Source organism: Manis javanica, chromosome 2 (genome assembly GCF_040802235.1).
Source record: "Manis javanica isolate MJ-LG chromosome 2, MJ_LKY, whole genome shotgun sequence".
Classification (NCBI taxonomy): domain Eukaryota; kingdom Metazoa; phylum Chordata; class Mammalia; order Pholidota; family Manidae; genus Manis; species Manis javanica.
This window is the reverse complement of record NC_133157.1, coordinates 120,480,522-120,504,913: the sequence shown is the minus strand read 5'-3', so window position 1 is coordinate 120,504,913 and position 24,392 is coordinate 120,480,522. Positions and strand designations below refer to the sequence as shown.

Here is a 24,392-nt window from a genome sequence, read left to right as displayed (position 1 = left end):
TCTAGGAAAGGAGCGAGGAAGGAAACAATGGTTATTTGGGATCAGGGGGCTGAGGTACAGGCACGGGAGGGAAACGTCCTTTGCGCCACACAGCTCCGCTGTACTGAAATTTGCACAATGTACACGTAGTGCTCGTAAAATAAAGCTGTGGGAGAGCCTGCAACCCTGAACAAGGCGCCACCGCGCCGGGCGTGGACGGGTAGCCGCTGTCCCGGCACTTAGTTCCCAGACCCAGGCCGCGCGCCCCACCCCTGGGGTCCGCCCCCCTCCCAGTGGGGCCCGCCCCCTCCGCGGGCCCGCGCCCTCCGGCGCCAGGATGCTACTTGGGGCGCAGGCGCGCTGGCCGCCGCGGCCAGGGTTGGCCTTCAGTGACGTCAGAAAGCCTCGCGGGTTCCAGCCCCCAGCCCGGGCCGTGGACTCCCGCGCGGGCTGGGCAGGGGCGGGGCGTCGCCTCAGCTGAGCTATCCCGTCAGACCGCGCCAGTTTGAATGAAAGCTCCTCAAGATGGCGGCTGCCGAGGCGCGAGGAGGTGAGCGCTGGAGAGCGGCGCGCCTCTCTCTCCCCTGTTCTGCAGGCAAATTCCCTCGGCCCGGGAAGCGGGGTAGGGACCCGCGGACCAGCTCGAGCGCGACGCGGCGAGACGCCGCCTCCCGCCCTGCTGACACCTTGGCTCCCAACTGCGCGCCGCGGACTTCACTCTTCCCCTGGCCCCTGACCCTTCTCGCGGTTCGGCCTGCCCGTTCCCCACAGTCTCCTGCGCCCTACATCCGCGGGTCCGGGTCCGTGCACCCGGCTCCGAGGCCAACTCCCTCCCGCCCCGCGGGCTCGGTGGCCGGGTCCCCGCCATCCGGTGGGCCCGAGGCCGCTGGCCGCCGTGTGGAGGCATTCGGGCGGCCTCCGCGGCTCCGGGTAATCCCCTGGGGGGCCTGCGGGCGCGCGTGTGGTTTGGCTCCTTTGTGGTGGTTTGAGCGGGACGTTTTGTGTTTGGCTGGCTTTCTAACCGCGAAGCACCCGGTGGCGAAAATGTGACCTTAGTGTCAGAGGAGAAAATATATTGGGGCTGAAGTGTGAACCCAAAGGAAGCGAGTGAGGCTGCATCCCAGTTGGGACGCACTAGGAGGTAAAATTCTTCCCTGGGGAACAACCAGTCAGTGGGTATTTGAGGAGGTAGCATCTCGCTTACGGTGATTTTTAATACCCACCAGGAACTTGCGTGTTATTGATGTGAACGCCGGAAAATTAGGACCTATTCTGTCTTGTCGCGCGCTCCATGAAAGACAGAAATTTCAACCCATTCTAGAATTCAAAGGTGGTTTCCAGCTGTTCTCCTCTCCACATGTATTATGGACTCACTATCCCCAAACATTTCTTCCACTAGGGGTTAGTGTGGTAAGCTAGCGTAAAGTTTTTTGGATGGTAATGAAATGTTTGATCTTGCATATGAGTTCTTTGTCTAATTATAAACAATCTGAATTTTTACCAAGGGTTTGCAGTTTTTAATGTCCCAATTTTTTTTTCACAAAAATAGCTTCCTTCGTGGTTTGTGTCTTCAGTCCTCATGTTACTTCAAGTAGTTGAAAATGGTGGCAACAGCGAATGCACCTGGGGTAGATGTCCAAGAGGAACCTCTTTTGCGCGTGATCAGCATAAAGTTAACTTTACCCAAACACCCTGAAGTTTGTAGGTGGAAGGGACTTCAGGCTTGACTTGTGTTGTACCACTCTCCTCTCCCCAAACCACCACTCCAAAGCAAGCACCTTTTGGGGAAAAACACCTTTAACTTTCTTGGTCTTGTAGGAAGGTGGGTGGTGGATTTCCTGCTTCAGGGTTTCTGACAATGGGTGAGTTGGGGAGGGTGAGGAAAGGATACAGTACTTGCAACTGTGTTCTCTCTTCCCTGGAAATTACCTCAGAAGACAAAAGGTTATCACAACTACCTTGGAGAGCTACCAAGTAAAGCTTGAGTTTATTGATGGATTTTGTTTGGTAATTTACTGCAGCCCTCAAGATTTTTTTCAGTGAGTCTGAAACCCAGAAAAATGGAAGCCTCACTAAAGCCATGTTGCTAGGTGATCTGGCCAAGGTGGGGGCAGAGAACCCTTGATCGATCCTTTCTAGTGCTTACCATAACATTAACCATTAAGCCAAGTTTATTATGTATTCCTAATCATCAGTTTGTGTTACCATTTTATATGCAATATGGTAGCATACTGTTCACAGAAATTTGAAGGTAAAATCTTCAGCATAGTTAGTTACTGGCTTCTATGAGGTTGATCATGAGCGTGTCTGAATAGACTTCAGGCTTGGTGTATGTATGGATTATATAAATTGAATATTCTGTTTTATAATTCTTGGCTTTAAAAACAGCACAGGGGATGAGTATTATGAAAATCAATATGCTCCTCATTATTATAACTCTTGGGTTTATTTTCCTTGATGATAATACATTGTGGCATAGGCAAAATAAATGGAGCTAAAATTTTATGTCACATTCCAAGTGGGAAAGTAGGATATATGATGTGAGTATGTTACTACAGAACTATATTTCCATTAGATTTCAATTCTTATTGTCCAAGTAAAAGAAGAAAAAAAGTTATTTTCTAATTGTAAAAGTGTTGTAAAATATATTTAAGGAAAATATATGTCTAACAATAATAAGCATATCTTAGAGATCTACATTTATTAAAAAGAGCAGTTATATTCTATGTAGAATATAATGGAAAAGTCAAAAACATGATCTCTTACCTTTACATCTGTATGTAATCTTAAGAAAGCTTAAAACATGTCACATTTTGTTCAGGTGGCTTAGTAGAAATTGACGTCAGTTAAGCATAATAGGATAGAGACCCATGAGAGAATCCAAGATGATCAGTTTACCAAAATAGTTCTTTAATGCTTAACTTTGTCTCAAAGACACAAATGATTTCTTGTCATAATGAATTTTTAGCCCTGTAAAATTGCCAGTTGAAGGGTGGGGATATAGAGGTCTTAAGTTTTTCCTTTTCTTTTTTTGTTTTAATTAAGTAGCTATTTCTTAGTAAAGAATTCTATTTTCTTATTGTAGCGTGGTGTGTGCCTTGCCTAGTTTCACTTGATACTCTTCAGGAATTATGTAGAAAAGAAAAACTCACATGTAAATCGATTGGAATCACCAAAAGGAATCTAAACAATTATGAGGTGGAATACTTGTGTGACTACAAGGTAGTAAAGGTAAGGCAAATATCTAGCCCCTTAACAGAGACCTAATTAGACTTCAATTCAGTATTTCATATTTCTGTAACATAAAAAGAACCTTTAAAAGTAAGCAAAGCTCTTAATGTTTAAGATTCTAAGCCATAATAAATATGTCCAATCATCTGTGTTGCCAAATAACATTAAGAGGATTTTAAAGCATAAAATGTGCTTGCATTAGAGTATATTAAGGTGCTTGTATCATTCTACATCCAACTCTTGATTATCTCTGTGTGGACTACCAGAGCAAATGTTTTATCTCAGATTGGCTTCTCCTGTCATTCATTTTATTCCTGAATCATATTTCCCCACTATTACCTGAAATGAACCTAGAAATTCAAACCAATTTTAGTGCTATGCAGTCTCCTCAAGAAGCATCCACATTTATATTTGCTGCTGTCATGGCAAACTCAAGATAATAGTGAAGTTCTGTGATGTAATAGAATGGCCTGGAGTTCAGTCATTTCTAGCCTTTGTGTAGTAATCTTGTGACTTCAGCAGTCATTTAACTTCTCTGGGCCTCACTTTATTACTGTTTCTCTTAAAAAATGATAAGATTGTTGTTCTAAGAACTCTGTTTTGGTCATTGTTTTCCTTCTCCATCTTCCATATTGACTCATTCATTAAATCCAATTCTTCCTTTGAAACATCCATCTTTTCATACCACTGCCTTCCCCACTCAGTGGGATTTTATGACCAGGTATTTCAACTGTACTCTCAGCAACCTGCAACTCCAAAGCAACGGTAATCTGCCATCTCAGTTTAAAAACTCTGGCCTGACCAATCTAGCTGACAGTATCACATAACCACACATTTGGCTCCATTAAGGGTTCTTTCTTTCTCACATGCTTTTCATCTTTTGCTTTCTTTTCCCATTCTTGTCAGCAGTTTTCCCAACCTTTATTAATTTTCTGTATTTCTTACTCTATCCCTCACCCTCTCATATTCAGTATCAGACCTCTTCTACTTCAGGGATGAATAGAATCCTTCAAGTATCAACTGTCAACTTCCCTTCACACCAGTTATCTGTATCTTCATTCATTCTTCCTCTTGGAGGTGTCACCATTTTTCTTTTTTTTCTATCCATCCCCTTTAGGATATTGCTTAATCTGTGATGCCTTTTCTGTATCAAGCTCTCTTTCTACTGATTTATCTGTTAATAAATAAATTCAGAGTTTCCCTGACCTTTAAAAATCTTCCTTTGATCTTACCTCCTCAAGCATTTCCTGTCTTTTACTTCTACCTCATTTCCTGTTAACTTTAAATCAGCTTTATTGAGATATGCTTCACATACCATACAATTCACCAGTTTAAAGCTTGTAAATCAAAGCTCTTAGCATACTCAGTCATTCTTAAATTGACTGTAGTGATGATTGCACATTTTCATTACCCCAAAAAGAAACCCCGTACCCACTTGGCCCTGGGCCACCACTAATCTACTTTCTATATCTGTAGATTTACCTATTGACATTTCATGGAAATGAAATCACACGATATGTATGTGGTCCTTTGTGACTGGCTTCTTTGACTAGCATAATGTTCTCAAGGTTCATCCATGTTGTAGCACATATCAATACTTTTTTATTACTAGATATTCCATTGTATTGAGTAGATTACATTTAATTTATCCATTCCTTCAGTTGATAGACATTTGGGTTGTTTCTTTTGGGGGGGTTATAAATAATGCTGTTATGAGTATTCATGTACAAGTTTTTGTGTGGACATGTTTCAGTTCTCTTAGATACATGCCTAGGAGTGGAATGCTGGGCCTTATGGTCTACATTTAGTTGGAAAGACTACAAAATTGTTTTCCAAAGCAACAGCACCATTTTACCTTCTCACTAGCAGTGTTATGAGGGTTCCATTGTCTCTACATCCTCATCAACACTTGTTACTGTCTGGCTCTTTGACTATAATTGTACTAGTGGGTGTGGAGTGGTATCTCATTGTGGGTTCAATTTGCATTCTCTGATGGCTAATGATGCTGAGCATCTTTTCATGTGCTTATTAGCCATTTGTGTATCTTCTTTAGAGAACTGTCTATATGCATCCTTTGCACATATTTTAAATATTAGGTTGTCTTTTTATTAGAATTGTAATAGCTCTTTGTATATATTCCAGATAGTCTCATCAGATACACAGTTTGTAAAAATTTTCTCCTGTGAGTTGTCTTTTCACTTCTCATTAACTTTTTGACACACCTTTTTCTGATTTATGCCCCTATCAGTGATCTCCTAGTTCTCAAATTTGAGGCTCTCAGATATTACTCTACTTCTTAGCAACATCTAACATTGTTAGCTACCCTTTCTTCCTTGAAACACTCTTGGAGTGACTGCCTGTCCAAATTCTGGCTCTAACATTTAGTTAGTTGTGTGACCTTCCGGCAGTTTACTTAGCCTTTCTGTCCCTCAGTTTCCTCACCTATGAAATGAGGATAGTGGTAGTACCCATCTAATAGAGTTATTGTTAGCATCAAATAAACTGATAGAGATAAAACCTTAAAACATAGACTGGCCTGTGGTGCTCATACTATAGATGTGTTTACTGCCACTAGTGTTACTCACCTCTATCTTCACTGCTTTTTCCACCTATTTTTCTTACTGTTTTTCCTGAGTCTACTGTGTCCTATCTGTCCTTCCTTTGAAATGTAGGTCATCTCCAAGGCTCTTTCCTTCACCCTCTTCTCACTTTGAAGTTGCTCTGGAAATGACCCCTTTCCCAGTGGTTTCTACTTGTATCTATTTGGCTCATGACTCCCAAAGTTTTGTAAGGCATTGACCTCTTTTGGCCTTCATTTCAAACTAGATACCCTATCCATACCTAAGTTCAGCATACTCAAAATTATACTCATTTTCTTACCTCAAATCTGCATCCTGATCTAGTGTTCCCTGTCTAGGTTAACAGAATCATAATGCTTCCAATCACCTAACCTTATAATGTCATACATTTTTAATTCTCCTGTCCTACCCTTCAGATCTAATAGATCATTAGATTATATTGTCTCTGCCTCTGTTTTTCTTTTCCTGCTACACTTTCACAGAGAGTTAGCTCCTAGGGGTCTGTGCTTACACTGAAGAATCTACCAGTATTCTTTGCTTTATATGTATACAGTTTTGGATAGTTTTTGCTGTTTAGTTTCTCTTTCATCCTTTTGGTTTGGAATAAGCAACCTTACTTTTTGCCCACTTATAATCCTCCTTTTCTCCTGCCTAGAACAAGTTAATTTACTCTCAACACAGATCTACCTTTTCTCTCTCTCTCTGACTCTTATATTCAGGGCAGGTGAAAGATCTTATGACCCTGTCTCTTTCTTGTATGTTCTCCTCCCTTTAGCTCTTAAAATTCACCTTCTTAATAACATATTCTTCAAAGCCATTAGAGTTGTTTGTGAAACACAGCTCTTATTGCAAATAGGCCTTGCTTTAGACCTTTTAATGGTTCCCTGATGTCTACCAGTCTAAGCTGAATCCCTTTGGACTTAGGTTCTTTATCATCTGGCCACCAACCACATGTGCAGCTTCATTGGTTATGACATATCCTGCTATCTGACTACACTGAAATAGTCTTAAATTCTTTCATTGAGTTAAGATTTACTGAGCACTTACTCTGGGCGCTCTTCTAAGCATTGGGAATGTAGTTTAAAAACAGACATGGCTTATATTCTAATTTTTTTAACGTCATGAACTTTTGTGCCCTTTTGCTTTTCTTACCTGGTTCCCTTCTTGGAATACTGTTGGTTCCCTTCTCTCCTTGGCAAAACTCTTATTTGTCCTGCAAGGTTCAGCTCAAAGGTTACCACTTAATAAAGAGCCTTCTTCCCTTCCCCACATCCAGCACAATTTATTGCTTTATGTTCAGGACTTACAAAAACGCTGTTCTTGTCTTTATTCTAGAACTTGACACATTTTATAGCTTTGTTTCATGCCTTCCCTACAAAACTGTCCACTATTTGAAGGCTGGGACTATGTCTTACTGAAGCCCCTAGTACATAATAGGTATTGATTTAGTAGTTAATGCATTGAATTGGCTTTTGCTGCAGTGATTTCTCCAGTCCTCACAGTCACTATTAGACTAGACCTTCATAGTTTCATGAGTAGATTCTAGCAGCAGTCTATTGGCTAATATTATCCTCTTTTCTTCTTTCTATAGTCTCAGTAAACATTTGTGTTTCTTCTTTGTGCCAGGTACTATATTAGGCATTGGAAAAATACAGATTAAAAAGAAACTGTCCCTCACCTGAAGGAACTCACAGCCTAGTAAGAAAGATTCACAAATAAATCAGCCATTGCAGTGTAGTATAATTGGTGCTATGGCAGACACATTACAAGAACTGTAGGCCAGGTTATAGAGCTTCCCAGAACAGGTGATATCTAACTGGGGCCTGAAAAGACAAGTATAATTCATTGTGGCTTTAGTATAGAGAATGGAGTGGTAGGGCACAGGAGTGGGAAAGTATGAGGATGAGTGAAGGAACCTCAAGCTGTTCTACAGCAACGCGGAGTCGCTTGAAAGGTTCTTAAGCAAGTAATACAATCAGATGTAATTCATAAATTTCTCTCTGCAGTGAGGAAAATGGATTGGCGGAGGTTGTGGGGGGAATGAGACTTGCATAACTTAACTTGTTCTGAAAGGCTGCTGTAGTAACCTAGGCAAGAAATGGTGGTACTTGAACGAAAGTGGTAATGAATATGAAAAGAAGTAGGTGATTCTTTTTTTAATCATCAAGGATGTAAAATTTACAAGTCTAGTTTAATAGGGGCTTGACTGGGGATCCACATCTAGGAAAATGAGTTCCTGACTTGGAGTAGTATACATAATAATACTGCTCACCAAGACCCAGGAATATGGAGGATCAGATATAAAGTGAATTGAGATAGAAGGACAATATTGGGTTTGGGGAAGAAGGCTGAGAACACTTAAGTGTGAGATGACCAGTAGATAGTTGGAAATGTGGCTCTAAATCAAGAGTGAGAACTAACTGGAAACCTAGATCTTGAAATAACTGGTAAAAAGATAGCATTGAAGCCCTGGATATAGTTATCCATTCATTAACTCAACAGATATTGGACATGTACCATGTCATAGGCAGGTATTAGAGATCTCAGCAGTGAGTGACAGAGATTTCTGGCTCCTGATACGGAGTTTATTTAGTAGTGAGGGTAGAAAAACCTTAAATATAAATATATGAAGTACTTCATTGTAGTTGAGGAAACTGAGGGATCTAACTTATCCTGGCTCAAAACTAGGCAGGCATCCATGAGGAATGAGGTTTAAACTCAGTACTAAAGGATCAAAAGTTAAGTGGTGGAGGGTCTTGAGGCAGTAGAGAAGGAATAGAACGCATGAGTAGAATATCCTCAGCAAGGGGTGTTGAAATGAGGCTGGAATGATGGGCAGGACCCAGAAACTACAGTTCTTTATAAGCCAAGAAAATTTTGGGCTTTATCTTAAGGGCAGTAGGGAAACATTTTGTAGTTTTGAGCAGTAGAGTGACACGATGAGATGGGTCTGTTGAAAATAGGACTGTGGCTGTTGTGCCCTGAGCGGATTGAAGACAGTGAAAGGCTATTGCAGTAATCTGAGCAAAGCGGTGCAAGAAGAGAACAAGGACTGAAGACTGTCAGAGAGAGCGAGTCAAACTGGCAAGAGAGGGAGGAAGAAACCATTGAAGGCTGAGGAAGAGAGATTGTCAGCAAAATAGAGACCAAGGGGTCAAAGAACTGTGAAGCCTCTGTTGGACTGAGCAGCGGAAGGGTCCTCAATGCCACAAGGCAGTTTCTGCCTCACGGATAGAAGCCCAGGTGGATTAAATTAAGGAACACATTGGAGGTGAGAAAGTTAAATTGTTGGACAAATTAAATGGACAACTTGTTGAAGCCTAGCTTTGAAGAAAGGGAGAAAGGGCTGTATAGGGTGTGAGAGAGTTTATAATTTAAAATTTTTTATTTAAAAAATCTGGGCAACACATGTGATTTTAAAAATTGAATGTTCTAAGAGGCCTTATACTGAAAAGAAATCTTCCCCCCCCCATGACCTAAATCTCCTGTTTCTCAACTTTTAGTAGTTTATCCTGTCTTTCGTAGATTCCTTAAGTTCAAGCATTTATATTTCAAAGGAGGTTTAGTTTAATTTTGCTTTTTTAAAAAAGTTGAAATGCTAGTGAGAAGCAGCAGCAGGAGAAACCAAAGAGGGGAGAGATGGGGAGTTGCTGGGGCCGTCTCTTGAACTGTCTGCATCCTCCTCCTCCACTTGCTCATCTGTGAAAGGGTGGAAATGAAGGGAATTTATGCCTGGTGGTTCCTTTTTTCTCTGCATTAGAAACAGAGGTCATGTGCTACTGAAAATAGTGGGGAGGTAGGGGGATAAGGACCTTGAACAAAGTGGAGGAGGTCTGAAATAGCCAACTTGGGAAATGGAAAGAAGGCTAACTGGAAGAACAACAGGGCTTTTACTTTTATGGATTCACTTCAGGGTCCATTTGAACTTAAAGGATATAAACTGGAGTAGTCTCAGTACTGTGTGATTTTTCTGCACTATGTTCCTGCCATACAGAAAATTTTCTTGACAAAACTATAGGTACTTTTATTAACATACTGAGCTCATCAGTGAGAAACCACAGCCCTGTGCACATTGGTGGGGCTTTTCCCTTAGTAAGCAGATACTAAACCTAAAGCTTTGATGTCTTTAAGTATCTGAGTAACTGCCTCTGAAACCACCACTATTCTACATAGCACGCAACAGCAGAGCATCTCTTACCTAACAATAGGTTAATATTTCTAAAAGGATGACTGTATTTAGAGCAGTTTGTTAAGAACTGGAATAACAGAATTCATTAGACTAAAACCTGGCTTTTAGAAATCAGGAAAACAGAGCTCCAAGAAAGGACTTTTCCAAGGTTGTGTTGGTCTTGGACCTCCAACCCAGGTCCTGCAGTTCCTACACTCTGTCAGTTACTGGCATGAAAATGCACACTTCTCCTTGACCATAATAGTTCTCAAACTGTGTTCCCATGGAATTGGTGTTTTCAGAATCGGATTCAGGCTGTTCTACCACTAATGTTGAATATGAGTATTTCAACCCTTAGAGGAAAAAATTAGCGAATGGAAAAATAGATTTTTGTTTTTTGTCCTCCCAATATATATATATTAGTTTTGCTACTATTTATTGGCTATAAATGGTTAGTAGATGATAAAACAAATAATGCAGAACCACAGATTAGCATCTCCAGATGACATTTAACAGCTCATATTTCTTTTAAGAATTCATATAGTTACTCTTGTGAGTTTTATATTGTGTAACATGTTGATATCTTGTTTTTTGTTATATATTCAGAGACATTTAGTCAAAGCCTAAGACATAAGCAGTTGTGCTTGGTTCTGGGGCTATGAAGAATAAGAGCCCTCTGTCCCCACAAGTGACTTAATAGTTTAGATTAGAAATGGAACATAAGGAAGTTGCCACTGATCAGTCCTCTTAGAGCAAGAGAGACAAGGAAGACTTCATGGAAGACACGACATTTGGTCTGAGTTTAAAGATGAGTAGGTTTTTCTGCACATAAAAGATGACACTGAAATAAGGTGTTCATTAGGCAAATGGAAGGGGCCATTCTCATTAGAGAGAACTTTGTGAACAAAGCAGCAGAAAGGTCTGAAAAGGCCTGGCATGTTCAAGTACTCTCCAAAGTTAAGTGTGGCTAGAGGTGGTATGTGAATGGAGCCGTAATGTAAGTCTGAACCAAAGAGGCATCAGGGGGCCCAAGCAAGAAAAATTTTTGTTATTATCTGAAGTATGAACATCATTCTTCAGGCATTGGGGGAGTCATTAAAATTTTTAAGCCAGAAAATAACTGAATATGTGGTTCTATGGATTTTTTGTTTTATAAGAAAATCGTACACTTTAGTAAAGAAAGGTATGTTTGAAGGTTGTCAGTCTAGAGGCACAGAAACTACTTAGGAGATTAATAACTCAGGCAAGAATTAACTACAGCAATCATAAAAGATAGCACGAAGCATCTAAAGAAACTTAGTGATGGATTGCATTGAGGAGAAGAGAGAACTGTGATTTGACCTCCTGGTTTGCAACTTGTATACCTAGGTGGGCAGGTCTAAGATTCCCCTTGATGGGCAATACAAAAAGAATCTGTTTAGAAAGTACAGTGGTGAGTTCCATGTGGATAAATTGATTTAAGAACCTGTTGGATATCTACTAGGCTATTGGATATATCAGATTGCAGATAAAACTTTGGGAATCATCAGCATATCCTTAAAAACTATTGGAATGATGTTGCTCAGAGCATTTAGAGCAAGAGTTCTTAACCTGGAATCCAATATCCTGAAATTACCCAAAATATTATATACGTGACTTTTGTTAGGGAAAAGTCCATAGCCGCCTTCAGATTGTCAGAAGAGATAAACAGTTGTGTAGAGTGCAAAGGGGCCAAGGACAGAGCCTTGAGTATCTGCATTGTTTAAGTGATGGGCAGGGGTAGTGGTCTCAGCAAAGAAGGTAGAAAAGGAACAAGAGTGAAGAGAGAATCATGATATCACAGTCTAAGGAAAGGTCGAGTAAGATGAGGACTGAGGAGCCACTGGATTGGCAATTAAAAGATTGGTAAAACTGTGTCTGATAAACAAGATGGAACTAAATGGATTTAATGAAGCTCTCCACAGACACACCGCGGTTTCTAAAAATTGTAAAAACCATTGGCCTACAGTAAAGTTCACATGTCTCAGTCAAGTGTTAAGGACTAAATTCGCTCTTGCCTTGTCATTAGTTTTATCTCTCGCTTCAATGTTTTGACCTTTAAAGCTAGCCAAATCCATCTCTTCATTGTTTTCTAGTTACTTCATGCAAATCTTAGCTCCAAGCTTTTGCTCATTTTTTTTATCATGCCTGCCTGTTCCCTACCCAGCAAATCCTATCAGTCTTTCATAGTGTAGTTTGTTCTGCTTCCTTCACTGTACCCTTTTCTGGTTGTCTGACCAATGGTTTCACCTCTATATATTCTAGTGGTATTTACTGTCTTGTTTTGGCATTTAAAATTGTACTGCCTTGCATTGCTACTTATTATATCATTTCCTTCTTACCAGTGAGATTTTACTCTAAAAGTCTAGTATTACATTTCACCATATCTTCTCTAGTGATCGAACTTTCATATATTATAGATACTAAAATATTTTAATGAATTTAGCCTAAACCAAACATAGTGGGGGAAAATGTCTTTAAGAAAAAATTCATGTGATCCATACTATACAGGAGTGATTTCTGGATCATTTTTATAACTGTATTCCATTTCTATAGGTAATCAAGAGTTGATTGCATATCAGAATAAGATACCGATGTAAGATTTTGGCTTTTATTTCAAATTTTAGAGTACTGAATTAGTTGAATTTGTTTCTTGAGTCAAACTGATATTTCTGTGTAAAATTATTTTTCAAAATAGAAATGTTTTGCATTTTAAAAGCAAAATACACTTATAAAATAAGTCTACAAAGTAAAAGTAAAGTATTACTAATATTACTCTACTCTTTTGCCAAAGGCATTCATGTTTTATAAGTATCTTTACCATCCATAAATTGAGTAGGTACCAGTGTGATTAATATACAAAACTTAGTCACTAAAACATGCAAGTGACTCATCATTAAACAATGCAGTACATTATTTTACAAGCAGATTTCAGTGGCATGGTGTTATTAATTTTGCTGGATGATATAGTATCGTAGTCATCTAACTTGAAGTCAGTGTTGCTGTTGCTTTCGTTGTTTGCTGGCAACTTTTGTCATGACCCAGGGCTATGATAGGAGAAACTTAGCAGGAAAAAAAGGACCAGGGTTGCATTGCTTTATTCTGGAATCAGAAAAATTAAAACTTTTCTAATTAAGGGAAATAGACATGTTAGATACTGCCAGGCGGATTATCAGTATTGTTGAGCAGGTATCTGTTAACAGTAATCCCAAATTTTAGTAATTAACTGACAGGAGGGAAAAATCATTACAATGTAGTGAGCCAGTTTGACTAACACTTAAATATGTCCAAGTTTTTTTTTCTGGAATCAATATATATTTCCATGGAAGTACAGTTTTTATGCATATCCTCATAGTATAACCACATTTTTTAAGCAGATAAAACATTTGACCACTTTCATGTAGTGAGCCAGTTTGACTAATACTTAAAAATGTCCACATTTTTTTTTTCTGGAATCACAATATATATTTCCATGGAGATACAGTTTTTATGCATATCCTCACACTATAACCACATTTTTAAGCAGATAAAACATTTTGACCACTTTCATACAGAAGCAAAACTCTTAATTCACAAGTATTACTGCTTATTTTATAGAAAGACACTGAGATGAAGAGAGAGGGGTGAAAATAAGCTCACTCACTAGCTAGGTGATTTGCTCCTGCAGAGCTGCCTTACTGCTGCTTAGCCCAGTTTGTGCCACAGCAATATGACTAATAACTAGACCTTCCAGGTCATTGGCACTAATAAATTATGACTAGGAAAACAACTGTCATGTCATCCTTACATTATAATGAAAATATTATTAAATATTTCAGAGAAAAGTAAATGTATCCCAATTAAGTTTTTATCAATATCTGTGATTTAAAATAACTGAAAACTATAGGATGCATGTTAATCACTTTCATATTTCAGAAGGTATTTTACCTTGGGGGCATATGGATATTTGTTAGTTATTCTGAGGACAAAGAAAAAATTGACTTAAGAATTTTTTATTAGACACACTTGACTACCTTTTTTTTAAGATAAACCTAACATGGCATTGCCTGACTTTAAGGGAAGAAAACATTTTCAAGTCAGTGGGTTAGGAAGTCAAGATTACAGGTACCATGGTGGCCAACAGCAATCTGAGGGATAAATCAAAATATTTGATCTTTGGTGGCTTGAGTGCCTGCTACCTAACCCAATCACTGGTGAGTCTAAATAAGGTAAGAATTCTCTGTAATCCTGCTGTGCTGTAGAAATATAATATGAGCTACATATGAATAATTTAAAATTTTTTGGTAATAACCACATTAAAGTAAAAAGAAATAGGTGACATTGCTTTCAATAATATATTTAACCCAATAAATCCAAAATATTTCAATGTACCATCAGTATTTTTTAAAAGTTAGGAAATATTTTATACTCTTTTGTGCTAAGTCTTAGAAATTCAGTGTAGATTATACTTAAAGCACATCTCAGTTGAGACTAGCCACATTTCAGGTGCTTGATAACTGCCTGCAGCGAGGAATGACTATTGGAAACAGTGTCTCTAGAACATCCAGGGGATGTGTGCCCATGAACTTAAGAAATAGAACTTCCCTTGTATCTGGTGTAGAATACTAAATCTATCCTTGCCAAGTAAGCTGCTAACCTAGGTTATAAGTTTTAGTTTGGGGACTAATTATTTCCATAATCAAGATAAACACTTATTTTTGTTTAATCACTGTTTGGTAAAATATTCACAAATTTCAGTACTTTGATCACTCTCCAGTTGCGACTCCTTTGTCTATGGTAAAATACTATGCCACATCTAAATTCTATCATATTTTATGTAGTATAAAGAAAAACAATTTTATATTTGTGTCTGTACTTAATCTACTAGAAAGCAGTGACTATATATTCTGAACTTTATTAAGAGAAAAATGATAATGTGGATACCTCATTCTTTAGGATATTGAATTATTTTAAATAATTGGGACTATCATAATCTGATTTGAATTTTCTTTTATATTTTAAGGATATGGAATATTATCTTGTAAAATGGAAAGGATGGCCAGCTTCTACAAATACTTGGGAACCTTTGCAAAATCTCAAGTGCCCATTACTACTTCGGCAATTTTCTAATGACAAGCATAGTTATTTATCTCAGGTAAAGAAAGGCAAAGCAATAACTCTAAGAGACAAGAACAAAGCTTTGAGACCTGCTGTTGCTGAATACATTGTAAAGAAGGCAAAACAAAGGATAGCTCTGCAGAGGTGGCAAGATGAACTCAACAGAAGAAAGAATCATAAAGGAATGATTTTTGTTGAAAATACTGTTGACTTAGAGGGCCCACCTTCAGACTTCTACTACATTAATGAATACAAACCAGCTCCTGGAATCAGCTTAGTAAATGAAGCTACCTTTGGTTGTTCGTGCACAGATTGCTTCTTTGAGAAATGTTGTCCTGCTGAAGCTGGAGTTCTTTTGGCTTATAATAAAAACCAACAAATTAAAATCCCACCTGGTACCCCCATTTATGAATGCAACTCAAGGTGTCAATGTGGACCCGATTGTCCCAATCGGATTGTACAGAAAGGTACACAGTATTCACTTTGCATCTTTCGAACTAGCAATGGCTGTGGCTGGGGTGTAAAAACCCTTGTGAAGATTAAAAGAATGAGTTTTGTCATGGAATATGTTGGAGAGGTATGTTCAACTCATCACATAGCAAATCATGTACACGGAAGGTTTATGCTTTTGAAAAGTTAACTTTTTATACCAGTAATATAATATAGTACATTTTGATGTTATCATTTGCAAATCTGTAGAAATTTCAGGGGTTTTTGCGAGAAGGGTTCACAGGCATAGTTAGAAATACAAACTTGATTAATGAACAATATATATATAAAGACAAAAAGATATGGCCATCTTTCAACAATCACCCATTCATAGTCATTAACCCTGGAATCTGCAAACTTGAAAATATGACAACTAATTTTACACAAAAGTCCTAAGAAGAAAATCAGATCTAAACATATGCTCACTTTGAAACTTTTAAATTTTAAATTATGATTTACTTCAGCCATTTGACCAAATATGGTTAAGTGTGGTTGGCAAAAACTCAATTTTGTATCAATATGCAAGATACTATAGAGTGGACCAATCAATGCTTTATGAGCAAGTATTTTAAAATATACATAAAACATTTATTGAATCCATAAGAAGATTCAAACTCTTTGTAACTCAACTACAGAGACTATTCTCTAAATTATCAAATAAGCAAATGTATTTTTAGATGTATAATGTATATAAAAAATCATGTTTCCCATGTGCCACATTACCATTCCAAGCATTATGTATTGGAGCTTGTAATGGAGACAGTACTCTCCATTCTACATGAGGAGACTAAGACACAGGGAAGTTAAGTAACTTGCCACAGTCACACAGCAAAGAAAAGCCAGCATGCAAAATCAAGGCTCCAAAGTCAGTGCACTTCACGCCTGTACCACACTTCCTCAAACTGAATGGCGAGCTCAGCTGCTAGTAGAAAAATCAGAGTATGGCTTGCATATATTGATGGGGTTGTCAAATCTGATATTTAAAAAATTGTTTGGAATGAGATCACCTATAATTACCTATATTCATCTAGAATTCTGAAATTAAAGTGGATCTCTATTTTGAGCCTTATGTTTTTAGATAATGGCAGATTATTACAAGTGACTATTCAGGATACCAGATCTTGAATAATCAAATTACTCTCTTTTTGGCTTAATGAATGCAGCAGCTGTATTTCATAGACATGTATCACTTTGGGTTTCTCTTTTTTTTTATTAAAGTATCATTGATATACAATATTATGTTAGTTTCAAATACACAACACAGTGGTTCAACATCTAGCCATACTATCAAGTCTTCACCCGGTCCAGTGTGGTCACTGCCCATCAATGTAGTAAGATGTTACAGAATCATTAACTGTATTCTCTGTGCTGTAATACTGTCCCCGTGACTAACCTATATTGTGATTGTGAATTACTGTACCCCTGAATCCCCTCCCACCCCCCACACTCCCCAGCCCCTCCTCTTTGGTAACCACTAGTCCCTTCTCAGTGTCTGTGAGTCTACTGCTATTTTGTTCCTTCTGTTTTGCTTTGTTTTTATACTACACAAATAAGTGAAATCATTTGGTATTTGTCTTTCTCTGCCTGGCTTATTTCACTGAGCACAATACCCTCTAGATCCATCCATGTTGTTGCAAATGGCAGGATTCTTTTTCTTTTGTGTATATGTACCATATCTTCTTTATCCATTCATGTACTGATGGACACTTAGGTTGCTTCCATATCTCGGCTGTTGTAAATCATGCAGTGATAAAAATGGGGTGCATATGTCTTTTTGAATCAGGGATCTTGTTTTCTTTGGGTAAATTCTTAGGAGTGGAATTACTGGGTGAAATAGTATTTCTATTTTTAGTTTTCTGAGAACCTCCATATTGCTTTCTACAATGGTTGCACCAATCTGTATTCCCACCAACAATATAGGAGGGTCACTTTTCATTTCTTAAGATGAGCATGTGGTAAAGCTGTATTGTTAAGAGCAGAACTGTAGGTCAAGATTATGAGCTGCATGGAACAGTATGCCCTATAAAACTATTTAATATCTCTTCTTTCCTGTATTTGTAAGATTTTCATTTGTAATTGCACACAGATTAGTTATAGGAAGAATATGCGTTTAGAGCATGTATACTTGTAAATTTAATCCTTTACATTCTATTAGGTCCTACAGAGAGCTACGGTTGGGTAGCTTTTTTAATATCAATAAATTAGAGTGAAAGTAATGCACTATTTGAAGTTGTTTATTGTTGGATTATCCTAATTCCTATTCACCAATCCTAATTCTTTTCCACCATTTCTCCAACCTTTGTTTTCCCACCTCTTTGCGTCTAGCTCTTACAGTTAGTGTAAATGTTCATTTTGATGACACTTTAACTTCTTACTTTTCAAACACTTGTAGCCATTTATATATTACGTAATTAATAGAGCTATGAATAGAGTTGCTTCAGTTCAGCAATAGCTATATAATATACTATAGTTTTTTTCTTCTTAGGTAATTACAAGTGAAGAAGCTGAAAGACGGGGACAGTTATATGACAACAAAGGAATCACATATCTCTTTGATCTGGACTATGAATCTGATGAATTTACAGTGGATGCAGCTCGATATGGAAATGTGTCCCATTTTGTGAATCACAGTGTAAGAAATACAGACAAGGCTTATTAACTTCATAATTTTTTTCAGTCATTTTCCATAGTTGAGGATAATTAATATACCCTTTTAATACTTCCAGAGTATTTTAATACAAGGGCCTCCTCTGTTAAGGCATGGTATCATTGCTACATATTACTTGATGTAAACTTTCCAACAACCTTATAAGATACGTTTATAGGTTTCTCCTCTTCTAGAGGGGAAATTAATGAGCAGAGGATTTAGTTGGTAAAAAGTTTAAGAAGCACATATAAGTATACTTTTCTTAGGAAAGTTAGCACAAGCTAAATTTTAGAATATACAATTAAAGATAGCTGTACTCTTAAAATTTAACACTCATAAAATTGAAGTATAGAGTATTGACATACGTAGGGCTGTTTTTCTAAATTATAAATTAGCATTCTTAATTCATATTGGAGAAGAACTTAGAATGTACATTTGGGACCTTAAATCTAGAATTTTGTACTCTATAAAAATCTTCCCAGAAACAAGAGAGATTATAGTTTTGGACATCTAGTAAGTGCCAAGTGGATAACTGTATGAAGCATTATCTCCATTTGATGATAGGGAACCTGTGTCTCGGAGAGTTAAGTTATATAGCTGACTATATAAGAAAGAAGACCATGCTAAAACTTTTGATGGGTTTTATACCAAGAGACTAGTTAATAATTAGTAGTAAAATGTCAGAGACCTTCTGGCTCCCTTATTAGTCTTTTGATTTACTCTAAGTGAGAACAGTATTTTTAAATGTGCATGCCTCAAAGACCTCTAAATAATAACCTATTTCCAGTTGAACTTAAAAAAAAAAAACAAATACTCTGGGAGATTAGAGATTTTATTTGACATGTGGAGGAGCTTGTTCACATCACTTAAATTTAAATGGGTTCTGATGTTTCTTTTTAGTGTGACCCAAATCTTCAGGTGTTCAATGTTTTCATTGATAACCTCGATACTCGTCTTCCCCGAATAGCATTATTTTCTACAAGAACCATAAATGCTGGAGAAGAGCTCACTTTTGATTATCAAATGAAAGGTATGGTTTTCAAGTACAGTTTGACTATTGGTGTTTCCACATGAAGAATCTAATCAGAGTAGGAAAAGACCTTCCATCTAAACCAAACTAATGTTAAAAGTGAGAAAAGGAGGTTTTAAGAGTGTCTTTTTGCTCAAGGTCACAAAGCTGATATGACAGAGCTAAAACTGGAATCCAGATCTGCCTAACCTCAGGCTGAGTAATGCTCTGTCTCCCTCATCACATTGCCTCCTGTTTGGTTTTTTTTCCTAATTTCTGTTATGGAAGCTTATTTACCATAACATCTTTTCTCAATATTGCTTGTATTAAAAAAATTATAAGCCGACATTTCTGAACATTTACTTAGACATGTATATTCAAGAGATTGAAAATAAGACTTAAATCATATATGAAGTCATTCCATTCCTACTTGAATTTTAAATGGCTTCTAAAAAAACCATTTAATTGTTTGCTTTATGGTGGCAGTGTGTTTTTTTTCCTTTGTCTAGGTATGATGCCTTTTTCATATTGTTACTACTTGATCTTGCTTTATGGCTCTTTAGTATACAAAATAATTGTATATTGGATTTTTCCCATAACTTATCATTTTAAAAAATCCATTCTCATAAATATAGGTTAACATACACTTTACCTCTTATTAGCACACAACATCCTTTCAAAACAATTCATAATGATTTGTCTCTGAATATTCACATTTGTTTAATCTGATAGGAAATTTGAAACTCATTCTGAATTGTCTTAACTCTTTCTTCTGTATTTCTTTTTCTATCTATTCAGGTTCTGGGGATGTATCTTCAGATTCTATTGACCACAGCCCAGTCAAAAAGACGGTCAGGACTGTGTGCAAATGTGGAGCTGTGACTTGCAGAGGTTACCTCAACTGAAGAATTTTCAGGAAAAAGAGCTTATGATAATTGTAGTTTTGTTTTTTCAAATGTTAACTTTTTAAAAAATAAGTATTCAGGACTCTTCATATTACAAAGACTATACACTATGTTAATATACAATTCATGTTTCAAACTGTTGGCCAAATAAATGCATTACTGATGCTTCTGAAGACAGGAACACAGGGTCACATAGACTAATTGAAATACATATATTTAGTGGTTAGATGTCAAACATGCAGACCATTCACAGATGAGCGTATATATACTTAAGAAGTCTGTGTTAATAGAGAAAATGTCTCCTTCAGTATTTAAATGTTAAACTGATAAAGGAACAATCACTAAGATCAAACATTTAACTTGCCATACTCCTGGAATTTAAAGAGTTAATTCAAATTGGCATATATGCAAGTTCTATTTTTGTTATTCTGTTGTCATTCCTGTTTACTTACTACTCACCTTATTTGTATTTGAGACAGTAGGTGATACTGAATTATAGTCTCTCTTCTACTTCTTTCCCTAAAACATTGGGATCTTAATACAAAGTTATGGTCTACAATTTAAAAAAATTTAATTACACCTTGATTTCATATTTTGAAGCAGTCTAGACCACTGAGGCATGTATGTCTGTACCAATAATTCTTAAAGATTTCTTAATCCTGTAGAAGAAAAATCTCCAAAAAAAACCTAAAATTGTAGAATGGCTGCCTATTATGCTTCTTTGAAAGAGTGAGGCAGTGGGACCAGGAGGGTTTTTTGGAATGCCAGGCAGGGAAAATGGAGCACTTTAAAGGCCCTAGTCTGACATGAATTAGATCCATGCTGAGTACCTGTCCGCTTAACAGTAAAATAAGATGCTCCTGAGAGCAGCTGTACTTAATGACAGTGTTCCACACGGTGCATTACATAAGCGTGTGGATTTCAGGCAATTTTAACATGCTTTCCACCAAATTTAATTATTTTTATACTTCCTACAGGCTCTTAAAAAGTAATCTATATTTTGAACTAATAGTTATTTTGTACATGAATTTTTTAAATGTGATAAAGCTGACCATTTGTTACTTGAACTGTTGAGACTGAAATGGAAAATATCCATTGTTTTGTTTTGTTTTTCCTGCATAGTAAAACCTCAATCAGGAAACTGTTTTCATCTCTTTCTGATTCTGAGATTTCTAATGATGGTGCCCAACATGAAGGTAAATGAAGCAAATCTAGCTTTTGGTATTGCTAATTAAGTTCTTCCTGAGCTCATTGCCCTAGGCTTTAATGACCTAAAATAAGCTTGGGTAAAACTGAACTGACTTCTGGGCTGCAGCACTTCAAGTATCTTCTTAATCCTTTACCTCTTCTGGGGAGAAGCTACACTTCATCGTTCATTCTGTTGTTACCATGTGACTTTGCTCTTTCATAATGTAGGATAAGTTTTTGCATGTTTGAAGCTTCAGAATACATATCTGCTAACCAAAATTTGTGGAATGTGCCAAGGAAAAAATACATGTTTAGTGCCATTTCTTAAGTTTTCTTTTTGAAAAAAAATAGTCACATATGGTGTCAGTGGTGAGAAAAGTTGCAGATTTAAGGGTGGCTCCCAGTGGCCAGGCTTACTTTCAATCTAATTCTCACAGGTTTAAAGATGTAATTTTAACATTCTTTTTAAAATCTCAGTGTTTTCTATCCAGTTATTTGATGTCTCCTTTTTTTGTGTTAAAAAATGTAGAACAGGAGGGCAAAAGGAAAATGGCTGCCTTCAGTAAACTTTTGTCCTTATTAATAGAAATTTAATGGACCTTTGAGATTTTTAATTACCTTGTGTTAGTTACCCTTACAGTAAAAAACTGAACTTAAGCCGTGAAATAATAGAAATTATTTAAACGAACCTACTGGGAGCTTTTAACTATTTTAAGTCAACATTTAGTTTCTTTAAATTAGCTTCATAAGTTGTCTGAATTTGTCCTTAAAATAATCAAGGATAATATTTAGATCATTTAAACTGTAAATCCCTATACAAGTTGTATTAATACCATTGTTTTGAGTATCTACATAAGATTGTGATACACAATTGGTAATCTCAGGGTTTTTTCCCCATATATGCAAAATCTAGACTGCACTTATTTTTCTTACAGTTTTTCTTTAGCAAAATAATTCAGTCATTTGATTTTCTATTTAGCATGGTTTTAGCTTTGTTTCTGAATATTTTACTGTCATTTACTGCCACAAAAGTGGCAGAAAAATACTGATGGTATCCCTACCTACTTTGGAGATTAACCAAAGGTCTTTACACCATTCCTTTAAATGTTACTTTGCTTGTAAGAAAGTTTGTCATTGTCATGGTTCATTCATCTGAATATTAAAGTAGAAAATTAGCATAATGTGGGTGGATACTTCTAAAATTTTTTGAGCATTAGTCACCAGGTCCTTAAACATATCACACTAAGTATTGCCTGTAAGTGCAAAGGAATTTTAGAATTAGAATTTACATTCTTTGAGCTAGATTTAGGCCCTTTATATGTACTTCTGTGCTTCTCATCAATCTGTGAGGTTGGTACCATCATCCCTCTGGTATACCAGAGGAAGTTAGGTAACATTTACATGCCCAAGATCACCCAGCTCGGAGGCAGTAAACTATACCTAATTATTTTTAGTGTAGTCAACCAACTTCAGACAGGTAGTTTTAAGAACCTATTCCTACTGTTTTGAGCAAACTTCCAAGTTTTGAATTCTTCTCTAACACAAATGTGGGTAGCTGCTGGGTTTCTTTGGTGCTATATCTTGGTATTTTGAAACTTTTCTTTTCACTTCTCCTTTATACTTTATGATTTTTGAAGTAAAAATCAAGTAGCCACTTGAATTAGTTCTACCCACTCTTATGCTGTTTTAAAAGGCATTATTGCACAGTGGTTAAGAGCATGGATGCTGGGCCCTAAATTGCCTGTGTTTCAGTCCTGGCTTTGCCTCCTACTAGCTGTGTGAATTGACCTCTCCGTGCCTTAGCCTCCTCACTCATCTGTGGGGAGAAAAAAATGGATCTACCTCAAAGGATGACTGTGAGGACTAAAGGAGTTAATATACAATGTGTAGAGAACTCAGCATTCTCATAGAGTAAGTACCCTATGTAAGTATTAGCTCTCGTTGTTCTGTACTGTAAATCTGTACTTTAAAATCTTTGGTGATCATGGCAAGTTTTTATTTTTAATCAAGTCTGTTCTCATGCTCTTAGCCCTTAAATTCATTCAGCCAGCATTTACTATGCCAGATTCAGACAAAGAATGAAAATGTGGCAGTAAAATTGATGGTGTGATTATAAAATGCTAAGAATATATTCAGAAAATGTTCACAGGCAAGTTTTAAACACCTACCTTGGATCATAAGCTGTATTAAGATAAAGTCATGTCCGTGAATATATACAAATGTATATAGTTACAATTGATTACATGATTTAAGGTGTGCTTTACAGCCATAAATGACAAATGAAGTCTCTGGGTTTCTGTAATAGGCCTGTTGTAGTTATGACTTAATCAAGTGATTTGCAGTCTCTACTGATGCTCTCGAGTAATTTTATATCTGCTTTGAATTTATTTAGGTAATAGGAGAGATAGGCAAAATGAAATGAATATAAATGTAATCCTGCCCCACTCATACTGAGTCTGTAGAATGTATTAAAAGCTCAGAGTAGCAGCTGACTTAGAAAAAAAGGGGGTCAGTGTTCCCATAAAACTCTGTATTCTCTGTCTTACTTTGTCTCTAGGTACCTTACTATGCTGATATTAGTCTCTGTTGGTGTTCATATTAAAACTATTGAATAATTTACGGCAGATACACTTCTGTAACATATTTCTCAAAGACCATTCAGAAAGGAGTTGAACCAGGCCCCTCACTCCTATCCCTATCCCATGTCAGTTACTTCCCCTCATCCTTTCTCTTGTACAAGGTTCTCGGCTGAAGTTTGAAGTCTAGGTGTCACTGTCTGGTTTTTCCCCATGAATGTGGACAAGAGCTGATTTGTCCTTCTGGCATTGGGAGACATTCCCTTCTGGGGTATTGAGGGCTGGTTTCATGGGTTCTCTTGGCTTTGGGTCATTTGTGCACCTAGTTTATTTTCCTCTCTCACTGACTCTTAAATCTTGAAACTATAGTTTTGTGGATCCAATACTTATTTTTGGCTAATTACCATGCAGCATGGTGGTAATGCATATCATGGTTTAATTGAACTGCAAGTTGTGTTTTAGCGTAGCCACTTGTTTTTACTGAAATCTCCGCTGCTTTCCTTCAT

At 37.2% G+C, this 24,392-nt stretch overlaps 1 protein-coding gene across 2 annotated transcripts; it reads left to right on the top strand.

The window, feature by feature from the left end:
* The first annotated feature begins 322 nt into the window (after positions 1 to 322).
* On the top strand, positions 323 to 24,373 carry SUV39H2 (SUV39H2 histone lysine methyltransferase). 2 transcript variants are annotated; one of them, XM_017660337.3, is made up of 6 exons: positions 323 to 529; positions 3,065 to 3,210; positions 14,978 to 15,649; positions 18,047 to 18,193; positions 19,109 to 19,238; positions 20,016 to 24,373. In XM_017660337.3, exons 1-6 carry the CDS (start codon positions 505 to 507, stop codon positions 20,120 to 20,122), a joined length of 1,227 nt encoding a protein of 408 aa, XP_017515826.1. In that variant the 5' UTR covers positions 323 to 504; the 3' UTR covers positions 20,123 to 24,373. The 2 variants fall into 2 exon arrangements, with proteins under 2 accessions (XP_017515826.1, XP_017515827.1); XM_017660338.3 differs by lacking the exon at positions 3,065 to 3,210 and having other exon boundaries at positions 325 to 529.
* Positions 24,374 to 24,392: the final 19 nt, after the last annotated feature.

Coding starts and splice junctions, on each gene's coding strand:
- SUV39H2 (XM_017660337.3), top strand. CDS start 505: ATGGCGGCTGCCGAGGCGCGAGGAG. Junction 530..3,064: donor GGCTGCCGAGGCGCGAGGAG/GTGAGCGCTGGA, acceptor TTCTTATTGTAG/CGTGGTGTGTGCCTTGCCTA. Junction 3,211..14,977: donor GTGACTACAAGGTAGTAAAG/GTAAGGCAAATA, acceptor TTATATTTTAAG/GATATGGAATATTATCTTGT.